The sequence below is a fragment of the Pogona vitticeps genome, chromosome 3, assembly GCF_051106095.1.
Source record: "Pogona vitticeps strain Pit_001003342236 chromosome 3, PviZW2.1, whole genome shotgun sequence".
NCBI lineage: Eukaryota > Metazoa > Chordata > Lepidosauria > Squamata > Agamidae > Pogona > Pogona vitticeps.
The window spans coordinates 751,910-771,192 of NC_135785.1; the positions used below are offsets into that span (position 1 = coordinate 751,910).

Here is a 19,283-nt window from a genome sequence, read left to right on the forward strand (position 1 = left end):
CGCGACCACAAAGAAGCCCTTCGCTCATCACCGTGTTGCCGACAGTCCCTTGGCAACGGAACAAGCCTTCGGGATCCGGTGGCGTGTCCCAACAGGAGAGCGCCTTTGTTGACTGAAGGCGGCTTTGTCTTAAGAACTCAACTGGAGAGGAAACGGCAAACACTTAAGGTCTCCCCCCCCCCCAAAGGCTGCTGTGCGCTTCGACTGCCACCTCCTTGAGAGGAAGGCCCCGCGGTGCCTTTCCTGGGATGGAGAGGAGCACCACCCAGCCAAGAAAGCCACCAAAGCGAAACAAAGCCCTACCTACTTGCTTGCTACGTGTGACCTGCCCTTTAGCCCTCCGAGGGGCAGCAGAGCAGCCCCTCCTAAAGGCAGGCACATGAAATGCAGCTGGCCTGCCGGTGCTGGGGAGCAGGAGGACAGAAAAGACCATGTGCCTTGCGCAAAAGGCTCTCCTCAACACTCCCCTCCAAATCACTCCAAAGGTGGTTCAAACCAAGGAGTCATGAGCCAACCCACCTCAGAGGGAAGCCGTTCCCGGAGAGGCCACACCCGGTCTGTCTGTGAAGACCCAGAATCCCCAGAACGGAGGGACCAGCTGTCCCAGAGAGCAGGCTTGGGGCTTCTGGGCCAGAGAGATACTCACTCAGGTCCTCTGCCAGCTGGACTCTTTTCCCCGTTAGCAACTTGGTCTTCTTCTCGGGGTCCTCAGCAAAATCTTCCAGCACTTCTTTTACATTCTTCTCCAGGCGCCTCACTACAGAAAAGCCGCATGGTTAGTTAGCAAAACTATTTTTATACCTGGTGGGGCAAAAATAATGATGGAGGGACTCCTTGAGGCAGGAATCGTGTGCTCAGAAGCAAACATCTGCTGGAAGGAAGGAAGGAAGGAAGGAAGGAAAGAGCAGGCTCGGTCTAAAGGGCCCTCCCCACCTTCCTCTTTGCTCACTAGAACTACGGCCACCCCTGAAGAGGGGAGAAAGGGTCCCAGGAGCAGCTGTGGGCACAGCAGCCCCGCCCAAGAGGGCGCCCCGAGTGGCCCCTTACCTTCCGTGTTGGTCAGCTGCTGCCTCAAAGTGTTGGCGGTGATGGCCAGCATCCGCTGAATCCGCCAGAAGAGGACGACGTCGTTGCATTCCAGCTGAAACCCACAGAGTCACAAGTCAGCCCCAAGGACGTGGGCCCCGTGACTCATGAACTCAAGGGGGTCCAGTGGCCCAAGTTGTTGCGGGAGGAGGGAGTCCAGGGGAGGGGGAAGAGAGGAGGTCACCCCAGGAGGTGGGGAAGAGTACAGAGGAGGAGGCTGCCTGTCAGGAGGGCAGTTCATTGACACCCCTGGAAACCACTTTCCTGCAGCCCTCTCTGGCGCATCAGATTCGAGTGGGAAACCTGTGCCTGGGCATGCCAGGAGCCCAGCAGACATGCCCTGGAAGCGTAAGGAAGGGAGCTGGAGCAGCCTCTTCAATCCACAAAAGGATCCCCCCAAGGGAGAGGCCAAGACTGCCATCTGCTGGAGCCTCCCAATAGGGCCATTCCCTCCCTCCGTGCATGTGTGTGCGCACGCACAGACACAGGCAGACCTGTCTGCCTTTCTGCAGAGGGTGCTGGCACTAAAAGGCATGGAGGGACAATTCCCCCCCCCTTTCTGGCCAGCCGTCAGGGAGCGCTGCCATTCCTGCGCACCCATAAGCCACAGGCTCCTCTACTCACCTCGGAGTCCACAAAATGCCTCTGGTAGTAATAAAAGCCTCTCCGGCAGAGATTGCAGTGGCCTAAGGCCTTCTTCAAGAAATGCCGCCGGTAAACCTGGTGCCAGGTGTCTTTAATCTGGGGCCAGAGAGAGAGAGAGAGAGAGAGAGAAGGAGAAACATCTGGTCACAACTGGCTGGAGTCCAGGCTGGGCTAGAGCAGGCGTGCCAGCAAACCCCTGTTGCACAAGGGCTCAGATCAACATTCTCTGCCTTTATGAGCAGCTGGAAGCCTTGCCGGTTGCTGGCAAAGAGCAAGCAGCCGGCTCATCTGGACACCATCCGGCTACAAGGGCGGCACACAGACTCCAGAAAAGCACTCCGCCTTCCCCGCCGGCCACTGGCTGGAAAGCTCTCCTGAAAGCTATCCCCGTTCTCATGACTGAACTGTCCACACACTCATTTTGCATTCCAGGTGCCTCTCCTGACAGAAGCCACATGCAAGGATTAAAAAGGAGGTGTGCTCAAAGGCAGGCAAAAAACCTAGAGATTGGAAGGGGCAGGAAAACCCTTCCCTCTCACTTAGCATGGCTGCTTCTTTTAAGACTGAAGGCCTGCACCCTGTTCCACTGTTGTGAATTTTATTTTCTCTTCACTGCAGGCAGCATGACAATCCGCGCTGCCATCGCTGCCAGACTCTCATCTGCAGGCCGAGAGCAGCGCTCGTCTGACTTCCACTGGTTCACGTCAAGCACAAGAAGGTAAGGCGTCTTTAGGGTCTGGAACAGCATCCTTCTCCAATAAACTGGGCAAGAAGGCCTGCTCCCGTCCCAGGGATGAGAGAGCGAGAGCGAGAGCGAGAGCGAGAGAGAGAGAGCACTCTCTTACTTTGCTACGCCCCCGTTCATCCCAGTTCCGGAGAGAGCCTGAAAGGGCAACTCCCCACAGCCAAGAAAGGATCCGGAGACACCCCTCTTGCGTCTGGACACTCGGACCAGCCAGAGAAGAGCAAGTGCAGGGGTGCAGGTGTCCATTGGCTGGAGGCTGCTTGCTGGGGTTCCTTCACGCCTGCCTTGGCTGCATCCTCACCACAAGCCCGGAGGGTGTAGGGAAGGGCCAAGCGCACGCGCCACACCCAGAGGACCCCCAGTGGGAGAAAGAGCTGCCTGATGCTCTCAAGTCCAGCCACCAGGGAGGTTGGGCGCAAGCGGGGATCCTGTCCCTCGGCCAGACAAAGGCGGCTCTCAGAGTAGTGGTGGTGGGTGCTTCTTTGAGAAGGGCTGCTGCACGACGGGATAAGCCTTTGGGCACCTAGAAGTGAGCTCACCCGAAAAACGGCCTCTTAGAGGCGTCCACAGACACCAGGGGAGACTTTCACAAAGACAGGTTTCATCGGAGGAAGGCTGGGGTCTGTGTTCAGGGAAGGCTATCCGTTCTAGCCCTTGCAACAGTACCCTCCCCCTCCCCCTCTCCCTGTCCCCCAATAGCAATTAGGGTGTAAACAATCCTTTCCCCCTCTGGCAATGGGAGAAACACCTGGCACCCACTCCGCTCTGCTCGCAAGAACAATCCTGAATACCTGGGCTGAAACCTCCCCGTTTAAAGCTGCCTCTCTCCTCCAACCGACCGACTCCGGAGCAAGAAGAGGGGCTCGCTTGCCTGTCGGCGGCTGGAGATGCCTTACCAAGCATGGATCGACGGCAACTCCTCGGGCTTCGAGGTTCTTCCGGACAGTTGTGACCTCATCGTTCGCAAGGTAAGCCGGGTGGTCTTCGTTGCACTTTATCATCTTCTCAAGTTCATTTTTTGTTTCATTTCGGACACTCTTAAAGGAGAGAGAGAGAGAAAAAATTGCTCATTCGTGCCCTGTACCGCTGCTCTGCTCTCTCCTCCCTGATTCCAAAGCCTATCGTTTGGGTGCAGACCGATCTGGACGAAGAACCATCAGGCAAACGCCTCCCCCCCTCTTGAAAAGCCTCAAAACCCAGGCCCTAACGACTTTAATGCTTTAACTCCGGTACCCGGGGGGGGGGGGTCATTGCAGCCCACCACCTGCCCCGGACCCACTTCCTACAAGCGGCAGAGGAAGTCAGGCACAAACATAAAATAAAAGCCCGACATAATCCAGAGGCATTTATTTTATACTGTTTTCCCACTGCTTCACACGGAAAAAAAGAAAGAAAAGAAAAGAAAAAAGCATATGTGGCATGATGAATTTCTTTTGTGGGATGATTTATTTCTCTTTTGGAAAAGACACAGAACACAAGCGGACACCATGCTGGCTTTGGAAACTGTAACAAGACACGGAAGGAAAGCAGTCTTTGTGACTCCACGAGAAAGCCCGAATCGCACACAGGGGGAGCCGCAAGGACCCTGAGCAGATCCGAACGCTCCCACCCACTGCCCTGGGTTCCATATTAAGCCCAAGAATCTCACTTGGGCTCAAAAGAGGCAGCAGAGTGGAAGGACATGGGGGGGGGGGCTTCGAGGCAAGCGGAGCCCAGCCACGCCGCCCCACCCCACCCTTCTCTCCCCCCCCTCCCCAAGGCTCCACCCTTTTACCTGCTCTTTGGTGCGCGCCAGCCAGTAGAGCCACCTTTTCTTCCAGTCCGGGCCCACCATGTCTTCGATGACGGATTCAGCTGGGAAAACAAAGACAGAAGGAAACAACCTTCCGTATTTGCAAGACCACACCAAAGGATGACTTGGGTTCCCCCCCCCCGGCAGTAAACCCCCAAGGGCAGGAGAGAAAAGGGACGGTCAGCAAGGGGGCGGGCCAACAGGAAGAGAGGTGCACATGGAGGGAAAGCCACTGGGCTCTCACCAGAGGAGGTGACCCCATGAAGGAAGTGGAGGGCTTTCAAGGGAGACTTACTGTCTTTCAGGCGGCTCTGAAGCGTTTCCTCCATGAACTGAATGGCCGCATCCCACTGTGGCTTGTCCGAGATGGAGCGATCCTCCAGGGCGTTGTGCTGGATGACTCTCTGCCAAGAAACCGGGCAACCCTCAGGCTCTGCTCTAAAAGACTTCGCTGGCTTAGTCCACGGGCTCCCAGCCCAGGTGTCCTCAGGCGGCAACTGCCAGAAACCCCAGCCGGCACGGTTGCTGGCAAAGGCTTCTGGGAGTTGCAGTCCGGGAAGCCCTGGTCTCGCCAGTCAAGACAGCAACGACTGGCAATGGTGTTTAACCTGTCCTGCTTTAAGGGGAAGTTGTTCAGCAAGCGCACGGAGTGCTTCAGGAAGCCCCTCAAACTCTATTGACAAAGGAATCTGACAGGCACCGAGTGGAACGGCCCCGGACGAGGGAAGCAGCCCTTGGCTGCCTGCTCGAGTCAATGGCATCAGCTCGTTAAGGATTCCAGCGCGACCCAAGGTGGACGAGTCTGGCCTGGATCCAACCCAACGAGCCTAAGCAAGGCCTTCGGGCTGCAACGCCCATCCGAGAGATGGCATTTGGCAGGCCAGCCCAAGGCTCGCTTGGCCCAAAGCAGCCACGGAGAGCCTGCCATCCGCCTAAAGGTTTAGGTCCGGGAAGGACAAGCTTAGAAAAGCTGTGGCAGGATCGTGGGTTTGGCTCACAGAATGCCTTCGAGACCCCAGTTTGGGAAAAATGGAAGTTCTCTGGGTGGGGAATGTGGCTTTTGTTCATTCCCAAGCAATGCTCAGATCAGCACTGCGTGATCCCAGGCCCACCAGCAGACGAAAGGCTGGTGAGACGAAGGGGCTCTGGAGAAGGAGAGCGTGGTCTGGCTGGTAGCTGCACAGCCGACAGGGAGCCACAGAGCAGCCTGAGGGTGTGCCAAAAGAAAGGGGAGGGGAGGAAGGTGGCAGGCCAGCCTCCCTTCGAGCCCTGGCAAGGTTTCAAGGAAAGGCTCTCCGCATCTAGGCCTGGCCCTACCAGGCTGTCTTCGGCCCTCTCGTTCCACTTGTGCCTCTTGATGCTCTCCTCCTTCACCGCCTGCTTCAGTTTATCAAAGATGTCATCGTGCTCTTTGCCTTTCTCTTCTGTCATGAAGCGGGCAAATTCTTCTTGAAGGGTCTCCCAGGCAACCTGCAAGTTTAGCAACAGAGCCCGGCCTTAACGGCGGAGGGACCAGACCCACCCTGGAGAACAGGGGGCCTCACCCAAGAAGGCCCGGCCGCCCCAAACGAAACAGAACAAGGGTCCCGCTTCGGCTGATCAGCACACGCCCACTGCAGGAGAAAAACGGCCTCCGTCCTCACGTGCAACATGGAATATTCACAAACATTCCAAAGGCTCAAGACCGCAAGCGTCCCTAGAGAAAGGGAACGGCTGGTGTTGCAGCTCAGCTCAGGAAAGGCTGACCTGAGCAGCTTGGAGAGAGCGCCCCACAGGAAGCGGAGGAAAGGCCCCCCCGGGGGGAGGGGGGAACAGGGGTGTGTGCCCACCAAAGCAGAAAGCCTCAACAGCAGCTCCTCTGAAGCCCCTCTACGTGCCCCACGCAAGGGAGGGCCTGAACGTGACTGATGTCACAGAGAGCCCCCCCCTCGCCACCCTCACCTCCACAGCTTTGTTGGGGAGCTGCTTGTCCGTCCACTGCTTCAGCTTGATGTCCACAGTGGTGTTGAACGTCCCTGCGTTCATCGTCTGCGCCGCTGGGAGGTAGATGTTCTCTATCACGTGCGTTGAGACCCTCTCCCACAAGGACTTCTGGAGGATGTCCTCCCTGGGGGGGGGGAGGAGGAGGAAAGGGGGGAGGAAGAGTTCAGTCGGCATTCCCAACAGGAGAGCAAGCAATTCCGTTTGGTAAAAGGCCTACCTTAAAGGGAGATGGTTGGGGAATCACAGTACAATGGGAGTTGGGAGGCGCCTAGAGAGCCTGGGAATCCCATCCCCACCCCCACCCAGACAGGAATCCAAGTCAAAGCAGATCGGACCGATGGGGGTCCCATTTTCTCCTGAGGGCCTCCAGCACTGGGGTGCTCACACAAGGGCAAGGATGCAATCACTCTCTTAACCTGCATATGTGTGTGTGTGTGTGTGTGCGCGCGCGTGCACGCGCACGCACGAGTGCATGTTTTCCTTTAGAAGCCACTGATTTGCCTGTTGTGGGAACAGAGTGGTGGGCTAGTGTGGCCTGTTCTTCTGAACAGGTCTTTACGAAAAGAGTTCTGGAATACCCTCCCTCCAGATAAGAGGGTGACCCTGAGGTTCTGCTTGTCCCACAGAAAGGAGGCGTGGAGGCAACATTTCCAGAGAAGAAGCCTCTTAACGTATGGCTGTGCACAATAAACGGACCAATGAAGGATTGCTGAGTGGCCGGAAGCCCGCGTCGGCACCGCCAGAGAGAGGCCCGGGCTTCTTCCCAAGAGAAGATGGGCAGCATCAACCACCAAGGCTGCCCAAGGAGCAGGCTTCTGCCGTTTGCTCCTTCCGACATTCCAGGAGCAGCTCAAACACGGCCCTCCACCCCTCTGTCAGGAAAAGTCCCCTTGGGCTTTCTAAGGTCATTAAAGGAAATACAAGTAATGAGGATGATTTTTAAATGTTGGCCACTATAAGATGCAAGGGGGCACTTTCCGTTTTTAAAAAACCCTCTTTTTTAAACAGTTGCATCCATTTGTCAGTTATCAAGAACCCATTGTAGCGACCTCGACAGAATACAATCACTGTGCTGAAACTTTTTATTAAAAGCCACTTAGGGAAATGTGAAGAGCTGGCCCTGCTGCCCTGGGTTGTGGGCAAATCTGAAAAAAAAGGGGGACTCTGGCCTGAAAAGACCCTCAAGGACCCTTGCCGCTCCCCATGCTGCTGGGGAAGCCAATCAACCTTCCCCACCCGCCCTCTGCTTTTCCATCATCCCGCAAACTCAGCCTTGCTAAGCGAACCTGGATGGTTCAAAAGCAGCTCCTCTCTTTTGAGGTGGAAGCGGCCGCCAACTTTTCTAATCCTGGAGGAGTTATTTACAGAAACGTAAAAGGAAATGAAGCAAAACAGAAAAGAAGAAAGGAAGTGAGACTTCTAGGAAGTAGAAGCAGAAGCGGCTGCCACTGTCTTTGGCTCAGGGATGGCTGGTCTCACGGCCTCGTCTCTCTGCCCAGAACAGACCCATCTGCTAACACCTCCTTGCTCCAAGTGCAGAGGTTCCAGTTCATCCCCTGCAGCACAACTCACAACGTTGCAAGGGTGGGGGTGACATCCTTGGGAAGAGATCAAGGAGATGCGTACAGTGGTGCCTCACTTAGTGACGTTAATTCGTTCCGCAAAAATCGCTGCAGAATGAAAATGTCGCTATGTGATATTAAAAAGCCCATAGAAACGCATTGAAACCTCTTCAATGTGTTCCTATGGGCTTAAAACTAACCTTAAAGCGAAGATCCTCCATAGCGCCGCCATTTTCGGTGCCTCTAAAGCGAGGAATCTGTCCCTAAACACAGTGGGCGGCATGTTTTTTTTCCCGGCGGCCATTATGAAACCGCCGATCAGCTGTGCGGAAATGGGGGCTTTGCGATGATCGCTTCCCTGCGATCATCGCAAAGCGAAAATAACCCATAGAGAACATTGCAAAGCATTGTTTTTGTGATCGCAAAAATAGCATCGCTAAACGATTTTGTCATTAAACGGAGCAATCGCTAAGCGAGGCACCACTGTACCTTTGGTCACAATCAGAGCCAGAAATCCCAGCTTTGAGAACACATCTAGTTCTGTATTGCCAGCAAATATGGGCTTGGCAGCGGCTCAGCAAGACTGCCTTGTGGAACAGCCACTGTGGATTTTCACCTGGGCATTCTCCCCCCCCCCCAAGCTGGCAGTTCCTGAACAAATCTCTGAAGCGGTCATACCAGAGCAGCAGAATTGCACAGAACATACACCACATCGGTGGCAGGGTTACATAAAGCGCAGTAGCCCTTTAACTGTAACCTGACTTTCCTTGACTCTCTGTTCCCATGTAGGCAGGCATACTGGATGACATCCAGCGCTGGGAGAGGAGTCTCCTCTTGGCCCAGAGAACCTTCCCGGCTGGTTCTTTCCCACCCACCCCACCCAGGAACTATTCCAGAGGGTCCCACAGCCTTCCAGAGCAAGACTTGGGAGCGGGCAGGATGGAAGGGGCAGGACGGCAGAACAGCCTTCCACCAGCAGATGTGACACCAGCCTGACACTGGGTTCTCCCCAGGGTATTCCCAGGTCCGCACATATAACGGTTTCTATCTGTTTTCAGAAGCACCACCTCCTACCCCTTTGGCCGCTTTCCCCAATTCCTGGGACAAACATGCGCTACGCTCAAGGTTCCCCCTAAGGTGCGCGGCTGCCTGAGTACAAGCAACTCCACCTGTCCCATGCAAGGCCTCTCTTCCTCCTCCGCGCACCCACAGGGATCGTTTCCAGCCCCTTTGGTTCCAGTTGCGACAGAAACCCACATGGGGGGGGGGGGGGAAGCAGAGTCTTACAGAGCCCCACCCAGCGGAGGCTGGACACTAGAAGGAACGTTGACTACACTTTCTCGAAAGAGAGGAGCAGCTCTGCTAGCCACAGGGAGGGTTTAGAAAACTCATTCAGACACACAGAATCGATGCACACTTTTGCAAGAAAAAACAAGAGTGAAGGTATTCCAAGTGGATTATAAGAAAAAGGTCATTCTCCCAGGATCAGAAGAGAATTAATGGCAATCCACTTCAACCTCAACACAACCACTTATGACTCAGCAAAACCACAACCAAAGAAAAGTGTCCCCCACTTGCCAACACACACACACACACACACACATATACATACATAGCCATTAATTACTGTACCAGTGCTTTGGCGTCACCTGGCTCAAGCTTATGACTTCATCAAGAATTTCATTCTTTGCCTTTTCGAAGAGTTCGTTCTAAAGAGAGAGAGAGAGAGAAAGGGATTTGTGGCGCCTGAGATACTTCCTGAGCCAGATCAAGGGTGATAGTCACAGGGCCGCGAACCATATGGGTGCTCTTCAGGCCACTGAAGAAAAGGGGGCTGCACAAAGAAGCCCCTCAACCAGTGTGGAAAACAATCAAGGGATGACGAGCGATGGATCTCCCAGTTCCACCCGCTGCTCTGCCAGCACTTCCATGGCCTTTGACAAAGGGGGGGGGTGCTGTGAAGAGAAGCCCCAGCTCCCACGGGGGCCTCGAGCCCTCCGGCCTGAATTCCAGCCCAGCCTGGACCCTTGGGGGGGGGAGACTCACCCGATCCAGTTCCCGCAAGCGGGGGAAGTTGTTCTTCCATTCAGTCTCTAGGTTAAAACGGGTTGCTAAGGGAGGAAGAAGAACGCCTTGAGAACAGAGGGGACCCCCAACGCCTGGCTTCGCTTGCTCATCCGGACAGGAGACTCCCCCTCCCTTCATCCTCCTCTGGATGCGGACAAAACACTTAACGGCAGGCATGGCCTGCTTCTGGAACAACAGCAGCAGCAGCAGCTGAAGTCACAGACAGGGGATGATAAAGCAAGGGGGCTCAAGGCAAATGCCTCTGAGTTAGGAAGAGAAGCACATCCCACGAATGGGAAGCACATCGGCTGGTGCTTCAGAACTTTCGTCCTGAAATGTCAGCTCTGCTGCATTATAAGGAAAGACCATGCTAAACGTTTTCCAGAGAAAGAGAGAGAGTGAGTGTGTGTGTATAGCTGCATTATTCCTCTGGAGTAAAGCTGAGGCCCCTGCAGTCATGACTGAAACGGACTTCTAGGGAGAGGGATCCCTCTAAACTGGTCATGCCTCGTGCAGGTCTTCGGCAGAGAGCCTTCCTGGCCCGGCTCCCTCCACTCCCTTCCACCCAGTTCTCAACGCTGGAACATTCTGCATCCAACAGGCACCCTCTTGCCGTTCTCCCCAATTCTCTCTCTCACACACACACCCCAACACACAAAAATCCCAATTCCTTTCTCTCCGCCACCCCTCTCTTCCTCGCGAAGAGAAACTCTTCATTTTTGGCAATGCCCTTCACCGCATGTCCTCTTTGTGCAGCAATCAAAGGGAGAAAAAGGGAGCTGCTCTAAGGCCAAGCCCGGTTCTGCTCCCTGTCTAACCGAGAGTGTCCTGCAAAGGAGAGGAGGATTTTTGGGATCCACCCAGCTCTCAGGGCAGTCCCTCCCCTCCACCCAAGCCACCCCCAAGAACCCCTAGCCCCCTGACCTTTGAAAGCATCAGCTTGCTGCTCCACCGACTCTCGCACCATTTTCCAAAAACAGTCTGAGACAGCAAGGCTCAAGTTCCGCGTAGTCACCTGGTGGGCCTTCAGCATGCAGTTCCTAGCAAAGACCCGCAAGCAAGGGAGAAGCAGGGGAGTGTTTCAGGTGAGGAAGGCCATTCCCATGAACTGAAGCCCTCGTCCCAAAGCTTGGGGGCAGGAGGAAGGAGAAGGGAAACAGAGAAGGGCAGCTGCACCCCAGCGTTCCTCCTGCAACACTCAGAGTTTCTGGCTTTGCTCTCCTTGGCTCCTGAACCGAGAGGGCAGCCTTTTTTCGTGGAACAAGGAAGATTTGTGATCTCTTAATTGGAGATCCAAAGACTTCCACCAGACTTGCTAAGTCTGTGAAAAACTTCTCATAAGCCAGAAATCTCGTCCATTCCCCCAACAGAGAGGGAGGGACTCTTGTCTTCAACATCATGTTGATCTCTGTCGCCATCATCTTCAGACGGCAGAACAAAGCCAGGGATCATGACTTACTTTCTAAGGAATAGGTCCCGTTTGACTGGCTTCTAAAGAAACACATATGCAACCATGCTGCAAGGAAAAAAAGTTCATTCCTGTGCCACATTTTCTTGTGAATGCCATTTAAAAATATGCCATTCATGGATGCATGTAATGAAAGTGGCACATCATTCAGTGGGAGAACATGGGCAAGTTCAGAAGTCCATTCCCACAGGACTCACACAGAGGAATAACTCCGCAGCTGCCCCCCAGAACAGCCTGCTTCTCTCAGGGAGGCCCCCAACATTCAGAAGACCACCTCAATGAATCTTAAAGCTTATCCCAAACCACATTTCCCGCCGTCACACAGAGGTCTTGTTTCCTGACGAACTGAGAGGGTTCATCTGCCACTAGAAATTCTGATACGTGTTGCAGGTGGCATCCAACCAAGAAAGCATGCTTCAAAAACCAGGAAGAAACATGGGCTTACTTCAGCAGTTTGGAGCTTTGGAAAAATTCCTCTTCATACTCTCTAATAGATTCAATACTTTCAGAGCTATTTCCTGGGGGAAGAGAAACAAAGAGTAAGTATTTAAAACACCCAATACATTCAAGAAGCCTGTCTCACTCAATTAGAATAAAACACTCATCACCTTTTCCTGTAACAACTGCAAAATAGCCGAGAGCTTTCATTGGGAACAGTTTGCCTTCAATTATTTGCTGAATCTGAAAAAAAGGAAAAGAAATGCAAGTGTTCTCTTGTTATTATCAGATTTCTTTTGCTCAAACTATAAAATGGAGGCCAGCAGAGAACAGCACCGGTGGAGAGGAAGGTAAAGACAAGGCAGAGGAAGTCATACGTAAGGGAAGGGGGTCTGGAATCACACTCTGGGCCTCTGAACCCTTCTCTAAACAAGACAAAAGGGCCAGCCAAGGCCGTGGGCATCCGCTGCAGCAAAAACAACAGAGTCCTCTGGTACCTTGCAGACTAACAGATATAAGATGGCAGCCAGAGTCCTACTGGCATTTTACTCAGGAGAAAGTGAAGTCCCCTGAGCTTCAGCCGTGAATTGCCGATAATTAATCCGGTCACAGATTAAGCAACCTGCAAGCAACCAGGCACAAGGCGGGCCCTGCGGTCTGCCCCTGTGGCTCTGGCAGTCCCACTCTGCCGTAAAATCCCAACAGGCTTTTGCCGAGTGTCAGCTCTTGTGGAAGGCAATCAGATCCCATTCTACCAAGTGCATTAAAGCCAGCATGGCCTTCTTCGGCCACCGAGGCCATGCTGAGTGTCCACTACAGGTGTCCCAGCTGAGTTTCAGGGGGAAGGTTCAGCTAGACACTGCACAAGGGGGGCGGGGGCTGCACCTTGTTGATTTTCTCTCACGGCCCAAGAAACAATCCGTGTTTTCCAAGTCCACAGATGCAGATTTTAAAGAGCAGCCCAGCTGCGGCTGATTTAAACAGGCAAGCTGAGCGACATTTCTGCAGGCCATGGTCTGAAGGGACACTGGACAAAATCCTGAACACACACACACACACACGTGGCACATTTCTCCCACACCAGAAAGCCACAGGGTAACCTGCGACAAACCTGACCCCTACGGGGTGCCACCCTGGGGGGACCAGGGAGCTCACCCAGCCCTAGCTGGGCAAAGGCCCGCCCCCCCTTCCTCACCCGGCTTGGGCTGGCCAGGTTCTTCTCGGCAAGGTCCACTTTCGTCAAGACAAAGATCGTCCTCTTGCCCTGAGGGTCCATTTGGCTGACCAGGTCGGTCACAATGCTGCGCTCAGCATCCACCGACCCATCTGTGAGACAGAAGGAAACAGCACAGTGAAAGAGAAGGTGGGAACGAAACACAACATCTGCGGCAAATACAGAACACACACTGCTATTCGCTCTCTTGTGAGGCTTGGCAAAGAATGAGCCAACAGCATCCGAGCACCGAGGGCAGACAAAGAGCGAAAGCCGTTCCCTCCACTCATTCCACAAAGGTAGAGCGAACCCCTTGGGCCCCCACTTCCTCCTAGAAGCCCTACAGAACTCTACAGACCTCCCAGGGAAAAACCAGAAAGCTGTTCGTGCGCCGCCGATCTTCGTCCCTTGAAAAGGGGCAATTCCAGCGGGAAGCAGATAACCCTTTCCAACCATATCAAAATTCATCTGAGTATTAAGGTATAAGCATTTCCATTGTTGCCAGGACTTAGGGCCGCTTCTCTAATTCTACATTTCTTCTATGTTCCATAAACACAAAAATACTTCGAAGCTTTTGAGAACATCCAAAAGCCTTACAACTCTAGACACAAGCACTTAGAAATATATGAAAACAAAACGTGCATGTGTGTCCCTGTGTGTGACGGAAGGGGCAGGAAAAGGGGCAGCTGGAGGGGTTTCCAGGAGACCAGACAATTCCAGTGGGCCAGCTGACCCCTTCCTTACCTTGGATGCAAAGGATGATGGCGTTTGGGTTCTGCATGTAAGCTTTGCTCATGCTGAAGATGGTGTCCTTTGTGTCGGGAGCCATCCCCGAGGTCACCGTCTGAGAAAAGAGACAAGAGGCAGGTGGGGAAGAGAATCCCAGCTGGCTGGATAAAACAGAAAGGGAGGTAACGGCCTGAGAGCCCCAGGTGGCCTTCCAGCCTCTCTCCTTGCAAACTCTTCCTGGCCCCTAAATCCTCTCTGGGAGGATTCTCCCACGGCACAGAGCAGAGTTTCAGGGGTTCTCCAGGGCACCTTTGGTGGGAGTGGGGAGGGGGGGGCAAATAGAAGTACACAAATCCCTGCCCTCCCCTTCCCCCTTTCACAAGTGCAACGATGACATGGGACCACGGAACTATTTAGGAGCAGCAGCAGGTGGCTCTCCTATTCCTGCACTTTCCCTTCCAGCTCTTTTGCGCCACCAGCCTCCAGAGCAACTCTTCCCCCTTCCTGCTTGTCACAATGCCCTTCTCGGCCCGTGACATCCCAGGCGGAACAAAGATTTTCCACCCACTCTGTCCCCCTGGAGCTCGGGGGGACCATTCCCTCCTCTGTTCCCACGTGAGCAGCCGGCGACAGAGGGGGTCAGAAGCCCTCTCGCTTTACAGCTGGGGAACTGAGGCTGGGGCTGAGCCTTCCCTTCCCACCTTCCTCCGTGGCCCCTGGGCAAAAAGTCCGGGTCGGTGGGAGAAGTCCGTCCCAGGCCCCGCCTACTCACACTGATGACCCCGGGCAAGTCCACCAGCACCATCCTTTGCAGGCCTGGCCCTTTCACGCTGAGGGAGATGGTCTGCGTTGGGAGACAAGGAAGAGGGATTTCCTCCTTCAGAACGAAGCAGGCAAGCAAAAGAAGGGAGGTGCCGAGAGGGGCACAGTCGCCTCCACCCGCCACCCCACCAGCTGTTTCTAGAACCCAGGCTTCGTTCTGCCCCTTGGGAAAGGGGGTGGTGGGGAGAGGGAACACAAGGAGGGGCAGAAAAGGAGGGAGCGCAGGCGGTCCTCACCTCGCTGCTGACGGTGCAGCCTTCGCGAACGCTCTTCCTCATCCTGATCTCAATCTCGTTCCTCAAGGCCGCCAGCTGTCTCAACACAAGCACAAAGGATGAAGCCGCACCTTCAGCACCAAGGGACTTCTCACGCCTGACATCACCTTTCCCTTCCTTCGACTTATCTGAGGGGGGCCATGGTTAGGATTCTGTTCTACCACCACCAGAAGCACAAAAAGGGTGGCTTCTAAACATACGGAACACGCCCTTCACACCAGCAAAGGAGGTCCAAACACAGGGCGAGGCAACACACGGCCTGCAGTTTACGCCCGGTCCCAATTCACCCTGAAAAAAACGCTCCCCACAAACTGCCTTGCAGAAATTCTGCAACACACGGCCATAAGTCTTTGAAAAACCAAGGAGAAAGGTTAACTTTAAAGGTTCTTTTGTGCTTTGACCTTGAAATAGGGCGGCCAAGGGCAGCCAAACATTGTTTGACACAAGCATTTGAAGAGCCTCACACCACACTCCTCACTGAATTATATAGCGGTGCTGAAGCAGGGGACGGGGTGGAGTCCACACAGTGGATCAGGGCAAGACAAGGAAAAATGGCCCATTCTTGCCTTAAAGGTGGAGAAGGACTCAAAAAAGCAGGAGGGAGATCGCCGCTCCTTGAGCTATATCACGGCACAGCTGGCTGTCTACAAAGAGAACCAGGATCGGCCCGAAGCAGCCCTCCAGGCCATCAGCTGCAAAGTGACCCGAGAGTCTGGAACCTGCTCCTGGTTCGAAGTGCGGCTGCCAGAAGGCTGGAGGAAGCTCAGGGATTTTCACATTGTACCCAGTATAGAGGCTTCATTAAGAGTTCGTACAGAGGCTTGCAAAGCCCTAAATGGCTTAGGACCAGGTACGTGGAAGCATCGCTCGCACGGCCCATCCTGTGCTCTAGAACCTGGCCTGTTCACCTGGGAAGGTTACAAGGCAGGGACAGCAGGTTCTTCTGGGGGTGGGGGTGGCACCTCCCGCCCCACCTGAAGAACCTTCCAGTTCCTCCTCCTGTTGTTCTCAACCATCTCTTGAAGACGTGCTCCAATAAAGCTTTCTGTGTTTACATGGTTTGCTCTGTGGACAATTTCCCCTACACCAGGCACAGCTATTGTCTTGCATCTTATCTGGTTATCCTTTTCCAAGGTAATCCTACTGCCACATTTGATTCTATTTTACAAATGGTTTTAGGCATTTATTCAGAAAAGGAAAAGAGTAGATGAAGCATTATAAAGAACGAATGAATGAAAAAATAAATAAGGCTCACTGATCTATCGGGGTGGGTGAGTGGGTTTCGTATTTTTATTCTGTAACCCCCCCCCCCCCGAGTAATGGGTATTCACTGATGGGGCAGCATAAAAATCAAATCAACCAATTTACTGTCTCCAGATGTGTAAAAACTCCATTTGAACCCGGCAAGGCAGCAGATCTGCCAATGCGAGGTTGGGGAAATACAAGAGCCTTAAACGTGCACAGGAAACAGCTGTGACTGATGGATGGCACTTGTACCCCTTTGGGTGAATTGCTGTGATATGAATAAACATCCCCCAATCATCTACCTGTTGACATGTAAATTGTCAACACAAAGGGCCCAGAGGCACAAAGGACTACTTGACTGGATGAGAACAGCCAAGGGAGGTTGAATTTAGAATAAACTTATCAGTTAATGTTTCTAGCTTTCTACCTGTTTTCAAGAGCAGCACTGTTTAATTTTAACTCAGCTGGATACCTATAGCTTCCCAATACTCTTGCAGCATTTCTACAGATGTCCGAGCAGCCCAGACACACTCCCAGGAAGGCAGGTCCTCAGACATCCCCTTATCGCTGTGATTGATTGGGTAGCTGAACTGCCCTCCTGATGCTCCATGCTTGAAACACCACGGTCTCTTTAGACCACAAACGCCCATCTTTATCGTGCAGAGGTTTCCATGCACCAATGTTCTAAGCCACGTGGATGTCACGAAAACAGTTAAGCCCTTTTTGATAACGAACTACTTCTTAAGACTTACATCTTCCTCCTTGGTCAGGTCAAACTCTCGAGAACTATCCTTGAACATGGCTACGTGGTGAGGGCCTTCGCTGAGGGTAACCTGGTGGCCAAAGGGGAGAAAGAAAGAGCCACTGGTCAAGAATTTGGGCACCTCTTAACGGAGCTGGGTTGGGCAACCTCCGCATTTCAAGGTTTTTACCTTAACAGGTGAACGAGTCATCATTTCTCCAGAGCCGCGAGGAAAGATCCGGGCCTGCGCGATCATCTCGAGCACGCTGGTTTTGCCAGCACTCTGATCTCCAACCACAACAACCTTAAATAAAAACATTCATTCACTGGATTTTTACACAGGCTGCTGCACTCTTCTCAGAAAGACATAATCACTCAATTATTTTGGAACAGGAAATGCATAAGAATAGACAAGCTAAGTAAGAAAAATGTTATCAACAGCCACTAGTCCTGACTGCCATCTATATTCTCCCTCGAGAATATAGGAATATGGGTCCGTTGGGAGAACACAAGTAGGGGCTACAAGCGAGCTTACACCCTGCTTGTTGGCTGGTGGCTGGTCACCAAAGGAACAGAAAACTCGGTCAAAGAGGGATCTGGTCAGATCTGGCCTCTGTGCTTTCCCTTTTTATTGTCTTACTTTAAAACAACGTCAGATAGGGGTTGCCTCCAGTTCAAGAATTAAGAGGACGTTTGCCAAAACGTCCTGAGCTGCTTCTCCTACTCACAACTTAAATGAAAAATACGAAATTTCACCACCCTTCACTGTAAATCCAAAGCTGCTGAACGGTCCCTTACCCGAGGCAAATGATCATGGGTGTTGTAACTGGCATCGTAATCGGACAAAGTATCCAGGACTTCAGAGTACATATCGATCAGAGACTTCTAAGGAAGAAAGAACCAAAGTTATGCCAAAGTTTCCCATTTACTTCCTGCTTTGAGCAAGAGGTTGGACTCGATGGCCTCAGAGGGCCCTTCCAACGTCAGGATTCTAGGATCCTACGAACTCAAGGAATGGAACTGAATCCAGACATGGAAAAGACTTCTTGCAGCCTCACCCGCCTGACCAAGGAGGAGAGGACATGGGACGGTGTCAAATGATGTTTTTATTAATGCACCATTCTGCCTCATTAGAGGCTCATGGCTTCTTCCAATTTGGACCAAGAAGAAGAAAAACACCCCCGCCCCCCACTGCCACCACTGCAACAGGACCTGGTGGAACCTGGAAAACGAAAGAATCCTCTTTGGCAGAGGCTTTCATGGATGGGAGAGCCTGGCCTCCCTATGAAGGTGGGCTGCAGAGTCTACAAACGTTTCTGCTAGACAGAACCTGTTAAAAGACTCTCTGCAGACATTGTGCAAGAAACATAACACAAAGACCCCCTTTCAAACGGAAACCCCTCTGCAAGACAACACCACCCTGACATTAAAGGGCAAAGGCAGAGGGGACGCCTGCTGCGGAAGAGGTTGGCCCAGGCGAGCAAGGGCAGCCGCCAGGGATCTGGAGAGGGGCCGCTCTTGCGTGGGGTACCTTGAGTTTCCTCTGATGAATGCCTTTGTCATCCTTCTGCAACACAATCTTTCGCAGCTCTTTATTCTCCTTCTCCAAACGCTCAAGCACCCGTTGATACTTCAACTGCAGAGGAGTCCATATGGAAAAAGGGGTGGGGGAGGGAAAGAGAGACAAGAGCTAAGAAGTAAAAGGGTGGACGAAACAAGGAACCTCCACGCCAACAGCAAGGGTTTTCTCAAGCCAGACGGCCTCTGTCAGGATGGCCATCAAATATCTAACTTCAGGAGGCACTCTTTGCTGTCTTTCAGAAGGTAGCCCATGTTGTAAGAGGAAAGACCGGGCATTTATTTTGTTAACTGCTTTTCAAAAATATGATTTGCAAGAACCATAACTAAGTTGTGGTTTCCCAAGCAGCAGGAACAAGCAAATTTTAGCAAGGGCCTGCTTTTAGTGTTTCCATAACCGTACCAGAGCATCTCACACAACGTCTGACTTCGTTATGTCACCTTCGGATGTGCACTGATAATGGGAACTGTCATATAAAAATACGCTGGCTTGGGCACGTTGTGAGAATGGCTGATGGTCGGATTCCAAAGGATCTCCTATATGGAGAATTAGTGCAGGGAAATCGCCCCAGAGGGAGACCACAGCTGCGATACAAGGATATCTGCAAGCGGGATCTGAAGGCCTTAGGAATGGACCTCAACAGATGGGAAACTCTGACATCTGATCGCTCAGCCTGGAGGCAGGCAGCACATCACGGCCTCTCCCAATTTGAAGAGACCCTTGTCCAGCAGGCCGAGGCAAAGAGGAAGTCACAAAGGAAGCAAAACCAGGGAGCTGGACAGGGGACAGATTGGATTTGTCTTCAGTGTGAAAGAGATTGTAACTCTCGAATTGGCCTCCTCAGCCACACTAGACGCTGTTCCAAGTCCTCCATACAGAGCACGCTACCATA

General features: G+C 53.0%; 1 protein-coding gene across 6 annotated transcripts in view; it reads right to left on the bottom strand.

The window, feature by feature from the left end:
* Positions 1-19,283, bottom strand: part of OPA1 (OPA1 mitochondrial dynamin like GTPase) — a 45,478-nt gene that overhangs the window by 11,872 nt on the left and 14,323 nt on the right. For 4 of the 6 annotated variants that reach the window (XM_072996404.2, XM_072996401.2, XM_072996402.2 and 1 more), the window contains 21 exons: positions 18,344-18,448; positions 17,611-17,697; positions 17,003-17,116; positions 16,823-16,903; positions 14,787-14,861; positions 14,501-14,572; positions 13,744-13,843; positions 12,982-13,112; positions 11,957-12,029; positions 11,794-11,866; positions 10,805-10,920; positions 9,860-9,924; positions 9,446-9,522; positions 6,210-6,375; positions 5,586-5,738; positions 4,564-4,672; positions 4,251-4,330; positions 3,373-3,513; positions 1,711-1,827; positions 1,048-1,141; positions 647-757 (listed from right to left, as the gene is read on the bottom strand). In XM_072996404.2, the coding sequence (XP_072852505.2) occupies positions 647-757; positions 1,048-1,141; positions 1,711-1,827; positions 3,373-3,513; positions 4,251-4,330; positions 4,564-4,672; positions 5,586-5,738; positions 6,210-6,375; positions 9,446-9,522; positions 9,860-9,924; positions 10,805-10,920; positions 11,794-11,866; positions 11,957-12,029; positions 12,982-13,112; positions 13,744-13,843; positions 14,501-14,572; positions 14,787-14,861; positions 16,823-16,903; positions 17,003-17,116; positions 17,611-17,697; positions 18,344-18,448 (2,140 nt within the window). The remainder of the gene's footprint in view (positions 1-646; positions 758-1,047; positions 1,142-1,710; positions 1,828-3,372; positions 3,514-4,250; positions 4,331-4,563; positions 4,673-5,585; positions 5,739-6,209; positions 6,376-9,445; positions 9,523-9,859; positions 9,925-10,804; positions 10,921-11,793; positions 11,867-11,956; positions 12,030-12,981; positions 13,113-13,743; positions 13,844-14,500; positions 14,573-14,786; positions 14,862-16,822; positions 16,904-17,002; positions 17,117-17,610; positions 17,698-18,343; positions 18,449-19,283) is intronic. The other 2 variants (XM_078390283.1, XM_078390282.1) reach the window with 1 other exon arrangement.